The sequence below is a fragment of the Bos javanicus genome, chromosome 10 (genome assembly GCF_032452875.1).
Source record: "Bos javanicus breed banteng chromosome 10, ARS-OSU_banteng_1.0, whole genome shotgun sequence".
In the NCBI taxonomy this organism is placed as follows: Eukaryota; Metazoa; Chordata; class Mammalia; order Artiodactyla; family Bovidae; genus Bos; species Bos javanicus.
Genome location: NC_083877.1, coordinates 45,569,883 through 45,584,575, shown reverse-complemented (window position 1 = coordinate 45,584,575; position 14,693 = coordinate 45,569,883). Strand labels below are relative to the sequence as shown.

At 47.8% G+C, this 14,693-nt stretch overlaps 1 protein-coding gene across 1 annotated transcript in view; it reads right to left on the bottom strand.

Annotated features, from left to right (window-relative positions):
- The window catches only part of DAPK2 (death associated protein kinase 2), a 135,445-nt gene that overhangs the window by 43,948 nt on the left and 76,804 nt on the right, over positions 1–14,693 (bottom strand). The window contains exon 3 of the mRNA XM_061431028.1: positions 3,374–3,595. Coding sequence (XP_061287012.1) covers positions 3,374–3,595 — 222 coding nt within the window. The remainder of the gene's footprint in view (positions 1–3,373; positions 3,596–14,693) is intronic.

The window sequence follows — 14,693 nt, the reverse complement described above, 5'->3', positions numbered from 1 at the left end:
TTGCCATGCCCTCCTTCAGGCAAAGCCAATTTATATGGATAGATATACCTTTCCCATCCCTGCTTTCATCAGTCCTGTGAGAGGTGGCTGCAGCACTGGCCGTCATGGACGGGGTAATAACAGCTGAAGGGGACTTAGCACTGGCCACTTCAGCAGGAAGCAGGAGGAAGCCCTGTACCAGAAAACAGTGCTGAGAGGTAACTCCACCCACAAAATCTGCAAACTTCAACTGAGTAGATGGGCTCTGACACCTGTGTTTAAGTATCAGGCAAACCCATGAACCTAGTAGGGCACAGTGAGGACCAGAAGGCTGAAGGCTCCTGAGCAGCTCAACAGTGGTCACCAAGGTCACACACAGAAGCCCACAGAAAGGGACTTCCCTGGTGGTCCAGGGTTAAGAAATCTGCCTTGCAATGCAGGGGACACGGGTTCGATCCCTGGTCAGGGAACTAAGATTCCACGTGTGGTGGAGAAACTAAAGCCTGTGAGCCACATCTATAGAGTCCATGCACCACAATGAGAGGTCCTGGGTACCACAATGAAGATCCCAAGTGCTGCAACGAAGACCCAATGCAGCCAAATAAATAACGATATTTTTAAAGCCCTTTTCTCCTGGAAGGTCCTTCTCTCAGACCCTGCTCACACAAGGCTGAGACACTGTCTTAGCAATCCCTAGCACCACAGATTGGCACCCTGAGATAGTGAGACAGCTTGAGAGTAAAGGAGGAGAAAGAGAAACTATGAACAGACAGAGCTTCACAAACAGAGCAGCTCAAGCAGACCACAGGAGTACTGGTATGACGACAATGTTCCAGGTGGTGATGGCTCACGGCAAGAGGGCACGTAACTGCTTGTGAACCATGGCTGGAGAAATGGCCGTGACCTGCTTGGAGAAACAGGGACAAGTCAAGAACATCCTAGACCCTAACTCCTAGGGTTCTACAAACAGAGAGTAACAGACAACTTCTCCAGCAATGACAGAAATGCCAATTAAAATGACCAAAAAAAAAAACCAAAAACCAAACATCGTTTAGTAACTATAAAGGACTTGGGAATTCCCTGGCTGTCCAGTGGTTAGGACTCCACACTTCCACTGTAGGGGGCATGGGTTGGATCCCTGGTCTGGGAACTAAGGTGGCTCCCCCACCCCAAAAAATATATATACACACAATATATATATGTACACAAAACAAATATATATATATTCAATATATAGAGGGAAAGACAATAAATAATGAACCCTGCTTTAAAACAAATGCCCCAGGGTTGGCAAGGCTGCAGGGAGATGGGATATTCCCATGTTGCAGGTGGTACTCGTTAGCCAAGACTGTCCTTGGTGAGGACACCAAGAGCCTAAAAATATCAGCTTGGTCACTCCATTCCTGAGAATTTATCTAAAAAAAAACTAATTCAAAAGAAAATGGGAAAATATGAGAAGAAAGTTGCTTTATGGCAATAAAATCTATAACGGTTAGAAACTGAAAAATCAAATGTCCTACAACAAGGAGATACATGTATATAATTCAAGGAAACATGATACAGTCAGTGGAAAGGAAAAAAGCTGTTCATGGCATTATGAATTTAATGGGGGAGGGGGAGCAGAACAGGAAACTGTACAAGTACAAAGATTGTACACAAACAGATAAAGACTGAGAGGAGCCACGGGGACACATAAATGGCAGTGTTTGGGTGGTTGGCTTCTGAATATAATTTCTTTTTTGGTTGCTATAAGGTTTTTTGGGCAACAGACTTAAAGAAATTGCCTGGCTCTCCCAGCAAAGGCGGGCTTGTCACTCTGTGCTGGGAACCAGAGTGCCATCTGCTGACCCTTAGCCTTGGGACACGTCACACCTCGGGCCATCCTGGAGGAACCCCCTCAGGCTTGTCTGAACCAGGCAGGTGTGTACAGTGACTAGTCCAGCTGGCTGAGAGGTCCCTGGGAGAGACAAGGAGGACTTTGGAAGTTAGAGGAGGGAAAAGCATGGGTGATTGTGTGCACTGGAATGTTGAGTTGGATAATTTAAGAATCCAGTGCAAGAGTATGCAAATGCCCATCTGCTACATAAATCTATAGCCTGGCAACACCAGAGCACGTTCTCAAATTAGAATGGTCTCCAAAGTCAGGTGGCCCACCCAACCTGCAGGTGGGTTAAGGATGTCTGCCAGCTTTACAGATGAGAGCTGAAGCTCAGAGGTGTGAGGTAACTTGCCCCAGGTCACAAAGTCAGGGGCTGCTGAGACAAATGACACCACTCCTCTGCTCACTGGGAGATGCCTCACGCCTATGAGGCTCAGAACACTCCCAACACGGGGTCTTGCTGCTTGACTGGACACAGCCATTGCCACTTGTGCCACAGTCCAGCTCAAACTCTATGGTCCGTCAGAGCCCCACATCCCCAGTCCATGGACTTGTCTCGAGGAGAGGCATCAGGTGCCCGACCAAACCCTGGAGTCTTGGTATCACCCATCCAAATTTCACCAGACTTGGAATGAAGGCTTCCCCAGCAGCCCCAGCCCGAGGCCATCCCACCTCACATACACAAGCAGTGTGGCCCCAGCCCTGGTCCTGCTACTTCCTGGCTGTAGGATCTAATAAGTGACTGGACTTCAGTGTTCTTGACTGTAACACGGAGATCACATGTTACAGTGATCCTATCACACGGAGATAAGGATTAAATGAGATAATAGACATTCTTGGCAAAGTGAATACAAAGTCCTCTCAGGGTAAGTAGAACACTTCCCTCAACACAGCTTCTTTGAAAACTGAACAAGATGACTAGCACAAAGGACCTTGGCTTACAGCAGAGCTCTCTAAATAACTGTTACTACAATAACCAGTATTCTTGCCTGGAGAATCCCATAGACAGAGGAGCCTGGCGGGCTATATACAGTTCATGGGGTTGCACAGAGTGGGACACAACTGAGCGACTAAGCATGCATGCACAATAATAATCACGGCATCAGACACAGTACAAAGGCAGGGCTTTCCTGGGGAGGGGCTGGGGAAGGGCTTCACAGAGCTGGGAGGGTGCTTGTTCTTCTCTGAAAAACAGACTCTCTTTAATGGCTCTCCTGCTCCCCTCGTCCACCCTCTAACATGCTCAGCAGCCAGGAAAGGACCCCAGCGCTGGCCACTTCTTCCGTTTGATCTCCAGGGTCCAGTGAAAGCCAGACCTAGACCCTGGCCCTCAGTCTCTGCTGCCTGGGTTCCGGAGGAGCTGGTAACTGAGGGTAACCGTCCCCTACTGACTTCATCTCCTCCGGGTTGAGCTTCTGGCCGGCAGGTTGCTGCTCCCTCTGGGGCCTGTGGCTGGACTCCCTCCTCCCCCCGGCCCCAAGCCTGCTGCCCACCGGGTCCCAGGCTCCCACTCACAGCTCGAGGATGAGCACCACGTCGGTGCGGTTCTCGAAGACGTCGTGCAGCGTGATGACGTTGGGGTGCAGCACCTGCCGCAGGATGCTCACCTCCCGCTCAATCTCCTCCCGGCACACGCCCCGCCGGCTGGCCGGGCTCTGCCGCTTCTTGATGAACTTGGCCGCGTACTCCAGCCCTGTGCTCTTCTCCCGGCACTTCTTCACAATGGCGAACTGGCCGCTGCGGGGACACAGACACACACAATGAGGTCATCACTGCGGTCATGGGAGAGGTGACCTGGCCGCCACCCCCCGGCCACAGCAACTCCTTCTTCCAGGGCAGGATAAGTCATGTCATCAGCCGGGATCCCCACCTGGCCATCATCCAGAGACAGAGAAAGTTCTGGGCTCCCCTTCTGTTCCTATGAATCCTTTACCTTGTACTAGGAAGGAATGGTAGTATTGTCATTCCCAGTGTACAGATGGGAACACTGAGGCCCTGAAAGGCTACTGGTTTGATCCAGATGACACAACTTCAGCTAGAACCTCTGTCTTGTATTCACCAGATGAAATCACAAGGTCCAGAGGTTTATACTACTTAATGGAAAGATTTTAAAGGAAAAGCAGGACTTCCCTGATGGTCCAGTGGTTAAGACTCTGAACTTCCACTACAAGGGGTACAGATATGATTCGTGGTCAAGGAACTAAGATCCTACAAGCCACAAGGTATGGAATGAATGAATGAATGAATAGTAAAAACGGTCAGCGCGGTCAGACTACTAATAGTAACAATCATCTGTTTGGGCCTCCCTTATCTGGAAGCAAGTACAAACTCATCTATTTACAATTATAAGGAGACAAAGCACCTCTCTAGTCTCATGTTTGCACCTTGGTTTCCAACCCTTCCCAACAAATAAAACCTCAATTACCTGACTCGAGCCAGGTAGTGGCTCCGACAATAAGACAGAGCAAACACCAGGCTGAAGCACTTAAAGACAAGGCCAGAGGCTATGCCAGCGGGGCTGGGGGGATCCCGATGGAAGTGGGGATGGGGTGGAGGCAGCCTAACATTGTTAGTAACCACGGTGGGTCTTTGTCATGGTTAGAAGACAGATAGTCCATGGAATTTTCCAGGCCAGAATACTGGAGTAGGTAGCCGTTCTCTTCTCCAGGGGATCTTATCAACCCAGGGATCAAATCCAGGTTTCCTGCATTGCAGGTGGATTCTTTACCAGCTGAGCCACCAGGCAAGCCCAAGAATACTGGAGTGGGTAGCCTATGCCTTCTCCAGTGGATCTTCCCAACCCAGGAATTGAACCAGGGTCTCCTGCATTGCAGGTGGATTCTTTACCAGCTGAATTACCAGGGAAGCCCAGATAGCACCAGAGAATTGTAAGGTATTAGGAAACAGGCACAAGAGACATCAAGTGACTCACCCAAGGTCATCACAGAGTTAATGGCAAAGCCAGACCAAAGAGCCGAGGACCCTGCCCACTGTTCACAAAGCTGCTAAGGCAGGTGAAGGAGTCAAGACTATGCCTAGTGCCCTTCAGGGCTGAGCCTGAATCCTTCACTCCAGGGACCTAGACAGCATCCATGAAATAGTGCAAACAGAAAACTCAGCAGTGGCCACAGGACTGGAGAAGGTCAGTTTTCATCCTGACCTCAAAGAAAGGAAACACCAAAGAATGTTCAAACTACTGTACAATTGTGCTCATTTCACATGCTAGCAAGGTAATGCTCAAAATCCTTCAAGCTAGGCTTTAGCAGTATGTGAACTAAGAACTTCCAGATGCACAAGCTGGATTTAGAAAAGGCAGAGGAACCAGAGATTAAATTGTCAGTATCTGTTGGATCAAGAAAAAGCAAGAGAACTCCAGAAAAACATCTACTGCTGCTTCACTGAGGACACCTAAGCCTTTGACTATGTGGATCACAACAAACTGGAAAAGTCTTAAAGAGATGGGAATACTAGACCACCTTACCTGCCTCCTGAGAAACCTGTATGCAGAAACCTGCCAAAGTGGCAGGTGGCCCCAGGTCAGCCTCCCTGAGTGCTCTAAAGGCAGCCCCCTCCACACAGGGAAGGGCAGCGGCCTTCACCATCACTGGGGGTGAGGTTAAGACAATCACTGGGGGCCACTCTCAGTCTTTGGAGACTACCCAATGGCCACCCTCCTGGGGATCCTCCCATTCCCCTTCCCCCAGTGTCCCAGGTTTTCCTGACACCCACAATACCTACTGCTTGAGACAAAAACCATAAAAAATTTAAGGTTCAGCTTAATGGCTTAACAAGGGGCTGCCAGACTCCACATTTTGGATGTACTCTCATAGTAGTGCTGGGGTAAAAGTCACACACAAGGAAGTGCTCTGGATACAGTAAGTCCCCTACATAAGAATGAGTTCCATTTCAAAAGCGTGTTCGTAAACCCATTTTGTCTGTAAGTCTAAAAAAGTTAGCCTAGGTACCTGACTAACACAATCAGCTATATAGTACTGAACTGTAATAGGTTTATAATACTTTTCACACAAATAACACATAAAAAACAACAAATAAAGAAAACATTTTTAGTCTTACACTACAGTACCTAGAAAAGTACAGTAGTGCAGTACAACAGCTGGTATACAGGGGCTGGCCTTGAGTGAACAGGCAAGAAGAGTTACTGACTAGAGGAGAGAGAGGAGGTGGGAGAGGGTAGAGCTGAAGGATCGTCAGCAACAGGAGATGGAGGGCAAGCTGCAGTGTCACTCACACTCGACACTGATGGGACGCAGGTCTGCATCTTTGAAAGTTTGCAACTTGAAGGTTCGTATTAGGGGACTTACTATGTTTGCCTCAGCCTCAGAAACTAGTAGTACATCTGAATCACTCCATTACTAGAATAATCCTCAGAGAGACAGCTTCAGAATAAACCCAAGTGATCAAAAAAACAGACCCTCAAGTAGAGCAATTAAGGAATAAGAGATGCCAACACTTAAATAGCTTTCTATGGCAACCATCGGAGAGATGTCACCAAACACCTGTTCACACATGCCTCCATCCCCTCTTCCCCCCTTTACCCAGTGCTACCTAAGCATGTACTCTGTACTCTGTGCCAGGCTCTGCCTCGACAGCAAGGGGCAGGGACCAAAGACTCAGACATCAGGTACAGATGGAGCTCTGGGGAGGGAGAGGGCTCCAGCGGCTGGGCTGGAAGGCTTTGTGGAGCCATGTATATAGCACGCTGTCTGCCAACTCTAAAATTTCGGCTATTTATGCCCCAAATACTGGTTCTAGGCTGTCTACATATGAGGGGCTGATGCAAGTGGGGTTAAATCAGGCCTCCCAAAGTCAGAGGGAACACACTCAGCAAGATCTCTGGTCCCTGGGAGCGGCTCTGGGCCTTGGGACATCAGGTCCCTTAGCAGGTACCAGCAAACACTTGGCAAAGCCTCGAGTCCCAGGCAGCTATGCGTCTCCGAGTCAGGACAGCCATGCTCCCCTCCTCCCTGACACCTCAAGGAGTCTGGGATCAGCAGCCATGAGGGATGAAAACCAAAGTGTAAGGATTTTAAACTATTTGTTTAAGCTTATGGAGCACAGAGGTGGAGGCAGAGGATTTTTACAAAGCAGAGCTGAATATTTCAGATCACCTTGACAAAAAAGCTTACCTTCTCCTCAGAGGGAAACAGAGGCATTTTTCTGTATCACATGCCTGAAAAATTCCTCTAACTCTCAAAAAGCAAATGAGTGTTTGCTTTTGAGCGTTCTCTCTGTGAGAGCAGCTGAGGCAACGAGAGGTGACTGGGGTCAGGCCTAACACGAGCAGGCATCCTCCTCCTGCCAAAAGGAGGTATTTTGAGAGTGGATGACTAACACAGAGCCAAATGCCAGCCAATGCCACTCATCTTCCCTCTCTTTGCAAGACAAGGGTCCTCCGCTCAACTTGCCCTGGGGAGCCTCAAAGGGAGCCAAGGCCACTCGCTGGTTTCCTCTCTCCTTGAGCAAGTACTGGAATGCACAGAGTATATGCTCCACCAGGCCAGCCCTGGGCAGAAGGAGCAGGCTTCCAGGTCAGACAGGCCTGGTCTCAGGAGACCTACACTGTCACCTGGGGCCAGTGGTCACCCCCTCTGTGCATCAGTTTCCTCATCTGTAAAATGGGAACTGTGATTCCCGGCCAAGGAACTGTGAGGACTGGAAATATGTCTCGTCACGGGGGACTTCCCTGACAGTCCAGTGGCTAAGACTCCATGCTCCCAATGTAGGGGGCCCAGGTTCAATCCTTGGTCAGGGAACTAGATTCCACAGGCCACAACTAAAAGACCCCATATGCTGCCACTAAGACCCAGCACAGTCAAGTAAATAAATAAATATTTTTTTAATTAAAAAAAAAAATACATCACATTGGCCTGCAGGCAAATCTAATAAATGGCGACTAGTAGTACTGTTATTAGTTTGTTGCTCATGTGAAGGCAGAAATAAGTCACTGATTTACATGGACTGCAATGTGTGGCCAGGGCATCAGTGCAATTTTAACACACATCCCCACCCCACCCTACTCTCTGATGATTCCAATGCACAGTCAATTTTGGGTTTATCTTCATTTTAAGCAATTCATCAACTTATTCATCCTTAGAGCAGGGGTTCTCAACCCTGGTGGCACACCAGAATCACTGGGGAAATCATAAAGTTACTGCTGCCTGGATCCCACCTCCAGAGCTTCTGATTTCCTCGGACTGGGAATCAAGATATTTTTAAAAAACTTTCTGGGACCTTCCTGGTGGTGCAGTGGATAAGAATCCACCTTCCAATTCAGGGGACACAGGTTCGATTCCTGGTCCAGGAAGATTCCACGTGGAGCAGAACATCTAAGCCCGTGCGTCACAATTACTTAGCTTGTACTTTAGAGTCTTCAAGTTGTAACTACTGAAACCCACACACCTAGAGTCTGTGCTCCACGACAAGAGACACCACCACAATAAAAAGCCAAAGCTCCGCAATGAAGAGCAGCCCTCTACTTGCCACAACTAGAGAAAGCCTGCACAAAGCAACAAAGACCCAGTGCAGCCAAACATAAATAAATCAACTTCTGGGTGACCCCGATGGGTAGCCAGGGCTGAGAAACACCAACTTACAACAGTCCTCTGATTATCTCCATTTTCCCAGATGAAAAAAAGTACACCACTGTAACTCATGTTATTCCTTGTCCTTCTCAGTATTGATACATTACCCTCTCCCTTAGATCTTTGATCTGACCATGAGAAGGAGGAGAGAGGAGAGAAAAGGGAGATGGGGAGTGTTGTCTCTTTCATCAGGACAGGTTTTGCTTGATTTGCAAATCAAGACAGAAGATGACCCTGGGCTCTGGGGAGTAACAGGAACGGAAGCTGCTATGGGACACCCCCTGGTCCCTGTACCCACAGTAGAGACAAAAAAGCCAGACTTGAGATGGCTCTGTCACGCCCATCAGAAGGCACTGGCAGACCCATGGGCAGGTGGAAGCAGTGATGGTTATGGGCCTTTTTCTGCCCATCAGGAAGGCTCTGAAGCCAGAAATTCAGGCCCAGGGGTGCAGAAGTTTCTCAGCTACGCTACAGGACCAAGGGTAGACAGGGAGAGCCCATCTAGGTTAAGACAGAGTAGAGGGGAGCCAGCCAATTGTAAGGGAAGTGACTGTCAACACAGATTTAAAAATCATGGGAATAGTGAAACATGATGCACATATGCAAAGCCCATCCCTGCAACAGTCAGTTCCGAACTCTAATGCAGCAAAAGGCGGGTAGTCAGGAGGTCCAATTTCTGACCCTGACCTGCCCCCAAAGCTTTGCGGGCTTGGACAAGGAGCTGCCTTTTCAGTCCATTTTCCTTCACCTTCCAGAAAGCTTCTGAGGGGAATTCCCTGACAGTCCAGTGGTTAGGACTTGGTGTTGTCACTGCCATGGCGCGGATTCAATCCCCAGGTTCCCATAAGCCGTGTGGCACAGCCAAAAAGAAAGTTCCGGAGAGTCCACGACAACTCTGAACAGAAACGAAGTTTTCCCTTCACTCTCCAAATTCCATCTCTGGGCTGATGCCTGGAGTCTTGGGTTCTGACCAGATCCCATCTGCTAACTGGTCATGAGCCTGGGTAGTCTGTTCACCTCCCTGGGCCTCAAGGTCCTCCCTTGTCAAATGAGGATGAGAAAACCCAGTCTGACCACCTCACAGGGGAAATCAGAGATAACTCCCCAGAAAGGACTAAACCATCCAACTAGTAGAAAGGCAGGAGGCAGGGGTGGGTGGAACACTGTGCCTGAGGCTGACTTGCAAAAGTCACGTAGGAGGGTTTCGTGAAGGACAGTAAATCCGCAAGACACAGAAACTAGTTTCCCAGCTTCTGCCAGAAGCTCTCCTGCAATTATATCAGGAACACACCCCTCTTCCCAGATAGAGGACCCAGCTCCTCACTTATTCAGTGTCCCTGGAGGACAGAGCAGGCTGTGTGAAGACTGGTGTCACAGACAGGACCTGGCAGGGCCCGGGGAAGCGGGGACACCCCATTAGGGTCTCCTGTTGTCTGTCTAGGAAGCAGATGATGAGAAGTAAACCTGGAACTGCTTCTCAGAACTCAAAAATGGTTTGGGACTTTCCTGGTGGTGCAGTGGTTAAGAATCTGCCTTCTGGGGGCTTTGCTGGTGGCTCAGTGGTAAAGAATCCACCTGCCAATGCAGGAGACATGAGTTTGATCCCTAATCCAGGAAGATCCTACATGCCGCAGAGCAACTAAGCCTGTGAACCACAATGATTGAACCTGTGCTCTAGAGCTCAAAAACTGCAACCACTGAGCTCACGTACTGCAACTACTGAAGCCTGTTGTTGCCCGAGAGCCAGTGCTCCTCAACAAGAGAAGCCACCACAATAAGAAGCCTGTGCATCACAACTAGAGAGTAGCCCACACAGCAGCGAAGACCCAGAACAGCCAAAAATAAATATGAATGAATTAATTAAATTATTAAAAAAAAATTCAGGGATGTAGGTTCGATCCCTGGTTGGGGAACTAAGATCCCAAATGCCATGAGGCAGCTAAGCCTGTGCCAGAACTAGAGAAGCCCATGTACCTCGAGGAAGACCCAGTACAGCCAAAATAAAATAAATAAATAATATTTTTCAAAACCAGCTCCTAAGTTTCAGGGAAGAGCCTGGCTCAACTGTCCCTGAATTCTTTACCACCAAAGAAGAGTAATCTGGGTGTGAGCCAAATCTCACACCTGGGATAGATTTTGTATAGCAATATGGACATCACAACATTTACATCCAGCTTTTCTCTCTTCAAGCTAATTTTACTTTTATCCTCTCTTAAATATTTGCTAGCATCATTCTTAGCTCCATTTTACAGATCAGAAAACAGAGACTTAGGAAGGTTAAGTGACTTACGAGTTGGACCAGGTAGCAGGCCCTGATAGAGGGACTAGGACATAAAGTCATGTCAACCAACTCTAGCTTCAGTGAGACTCTCGAGGTAACCAGCCAGCAGTGATGTACCAAGCAGTAAGAAAGGGGCCCACCCCAGAACAGAGGAGAATTTTATCATTGATATTACTAACAATTGCCAATGCATGGTGATAATAATAAGTAGACTGATTTGGGGAGACTTCCTGGGTGGTCCAGTGGTTCAGAATCCACCTTGCAATGAAGGGGAATTAGGTTTGATCCCTGCTCAGGGAATTAAGATCCCATATGCTATCGGGCTCTCGTAGAGCCCCATGGATCTCTCTATGCACTGCAGTGAAAGATCCTGTGTGACTCAACAAAGACACCATGTACCTCAACTAAGACTCGATACAGTCAAGTAAATAAACAGATTTAAAAAAAAAAAAAGTAGACTGGGGACTTCCCTGGTGGTCCAGTGGTTCAGAATCCACCTGCCAATGCAGGGGACACCAGTTTGATCCCTGGTCCAGGAAGATCCCACATGCCGTGGAGCAACTAAGCCCTTTGCACCACAACTGCTGAGCTCATGAGCTGTAACTACTGAAGCCAGACTCTAGAGCCTTGCTCTGCAATGAGAAGCCACTGCAGGAAGAAGCCCATTCACCACAACCAGAGAGTAGCCCCTGCTTGCCACAACTAAATAAAGCCCTCGTGCAGCAACGAAGCCAAAATAAACCAATTACTTTTGAAAAGAAAATCATTTTTTTTTTAAAAAGTAGAATAAGTTTTATTTGATTTTTATCATTGGTTTTGAATTCTCAAAAGACAATGCACCTCTCATGGCCAGAATTGAGACAGACCACTGCCACGGTCCACCAACTCCCACCAGGTTGGCTATGGCCAACCAAAAATAAATCAATTACTTTTGAAAAGAAAATCATTTTTTAAAAAGTAGAATAAATGTTATTCAATTTTTTTTATCATTGGTTTTGAATTCTCAAAAGACAATGCACCTCTCATGGCCAGAATTGAGACAGACTACTCCTACGGTCCACCCACTCCCACCAGGTTGGCTATGGCCAACTAGACTTGTTCTCACAACTCCCCAGGGCTGACTGACAAAGGCGTTTTTAAGGTTTATGGATAGAGTTGGTCTAACTCATTCTCTCAGTCAACTCTAAAGTGTCCATGAATCTAGTAACTTGCCCCAAAGTCCCCAGTTGATCAAAGTGGAGGTGAGGCAGAGCTGCACAGGATACAGACCAGGGAGGAGATGTCATGGGAGGTGAGAGGTATCAAGTGGGAAGTGCTCCAGGTCAGAGGTGTGTGGGGCCCAGGTTCCTCCTCCCGCTTCCTCCAAACAGTCACTGCAGTTCCTCTTCCCACACTGGAGAACAATGAGCCACAACTACTCTGGAATTACCCTGCAGGAGTGCAGTGCCACAGGGCGGGACAGTGCTGAGAAGTTTCCAGTCAAGGCCACCCCAGGTGCAGCCTGGGAAGTGGGGGAATGGAACCTTCAGCCAGCATGGGCAGGAGGAGCTCAAATCTACAGTCCACAGGAACCAGATCGGCCCAATCCCAGAGGACACACCCCCTGATCCCAGGGCAAGAGCCTGTCTGAGGATGGTGTTACCAGCCCCCTCCCCACTCCTCTGCCTGGCCAAACTTGACTGACCCAGCCTCTTAGCCTGCCCCCCTACCCTATACACACACACACACACACACACAACGCACACAAACACACCATCCTTTTCAACACATCCAGTCTCCAGTCAGCCACTCTCACGGACAAAGATATTCCTCCCATCACCTTAACAAAAAATCTGTTTCTTGTCTCCTAGACTTAACTCCAGGATTTGCAGTCACTAGACTGGAGAAGGAAATGGCAACCCACTCCAGCATTCTTGCCTGGAGAATCCCAGGGACAGGGGAGCCTGGTGGGCTGCCGTCTATGGGGTCGCACAGAGTCAGACACGACTGAAGCGACTTAGCAGTAGCAAAGCAGACCGAGGTTCTATTTATAGCTCTATTACTTTTAGTAAATCATGTGACTCTGATCCTCAGTTTCCTTGTGTGTAACACAGACATAAGGATATTCCAATCTCACCTTTCATCTGCAGTCTCTGCCCAGGCTGCAGTGTCCCTGCCAAGCCATGAACATGTGCACGGGGGCCAGCTGTGGATTCTGGGGCAGATGTAGCCCCAGGATGGGGTCTTGGCCAAGGGCATCCTTGGCCCTCCTGAGGAGAGGAAACTAGCAGCAGGTGGACAGTCTGTGTTTTGGAGTTATCCGATGCCTTTACCTGAGTGAGAAACCTTTGCTCACTGGGACCATGGAGGTCAGACAGCCCTCTGTGACACCAAGATAAGTAATAGTTGAAATAAATTTAAGATTTTGGATTATACATCAAATTTTAATTGAGAAAACAGAACTCCAGAGGAATGAATTCTGCAGGCCCCAAAGAGACATAAGAAGGTGGCTTGGTGCCTAGGAATTCACACAAAGGAAAACAATCTGGATCCCACTGAGGATATTGCATTTAGTCATCATTGTCTCCTTGGGCTTCTTTTGCCTGTGACAGCTTCTTTGACTTTCCTTGTTTTTGATGCCTTCAAATTTTGAGTAAGGCATTTTGTAGGAATTTTCTCAGTTTGACTGAGTTTTCTCATAATTAGGACTTGGGGATCTTAAAATCTTAAGGGATTTTGAAAGGAAGACCACAGAGGTAAAGGACTATTCTCATGTCATATTAAGATACACACTATCAATATGACTTATTACTGTTGATGTTAACCTTGATCACCTGGCTGAGGTCTTATTTGCAGGTTTTTTCCACTGTAAAGTTACCCTGCTCCCTGACACTCCACTCTTTGGAATGAAGTCACTGTGTGCTGCCCACACTTAAGAAGAGGGAGTTGTAGTATTCTTTCTTTTACAATATATATACATATTGAACATACATATTATTGAACTATAGTTGATTTACAATGTTGCATTAGTTTCTGCTATACAGCAGAGTGAATCAGTTATATATAAGCATGTATCTACTCTTTTTGAATCTGCCTGCAATGCAGGAGACCTGGGTTTGATTCCTGGGTCAGGAAGATCCCCTAGAGAAGGAAATGGCAACCCACTCCAGTATTCTTGCCTGGAGAATCCCGTGGACAGAGGAGCCTGGAAGGCTACAATCATGGGGTCACAAGAGTTGGACATGACTTAGCGACTAAACCACCACCACTCTTTTTAAGATTCTATTCCCATTTAGGTCATTGCAGACTGCCGAGTAGAGTTCCCTGTGCTATACAGTGGGTGATTGTTGGTTGTCTATTTTATATACAGTAGTGTGGAGTTGTGGTATTTTTAAGAGTGAAAGATTTACATCAGTTAATTGAAATTCTATAGCAAGAAGTTAGTCTCCTCTCTCATGTAGCAAATGTATATTTATACGCCCCCAAAAGAATATCCCAATCTCACCATGTTATAATGAGAAAGAAATGAGACAACTATGTGAAAGCACTAAGGAAACTCTCTCTCTGTAACAGTGAATTATTCATTCCAGCCAATGGACTGACACATCTGGATCATGGTCTCCATTTTCCAGTCCCAGCCTTGAACCTGATTTAGCACCTATGAACCCCATCCTCAGATCCCAGCTTAAAAAGATAGTGTGGGGGAAAACTGGGGCAGCTGAAAGGCAGGGTCCCCGCGTGGTGCCAGGATCCAGGAAGGCAGAAAACACTTTAGGACACAGTCATCTGAGGTCAGGGTAAACAAGGGATCAGATATTCAGGAAGCCAAAACAGGGTGAAGGTTGCCAGAAGGGGGAATACATGGCAAGTCAAGATTCCAGGCCAAGGAGATGAGAATAGGGAGCAAAAGTTTACCAAATGCCAGGGGGGCAGCATGTCAGGAACTAGGTGTGCAAGCAAGGAGTGAGAGACC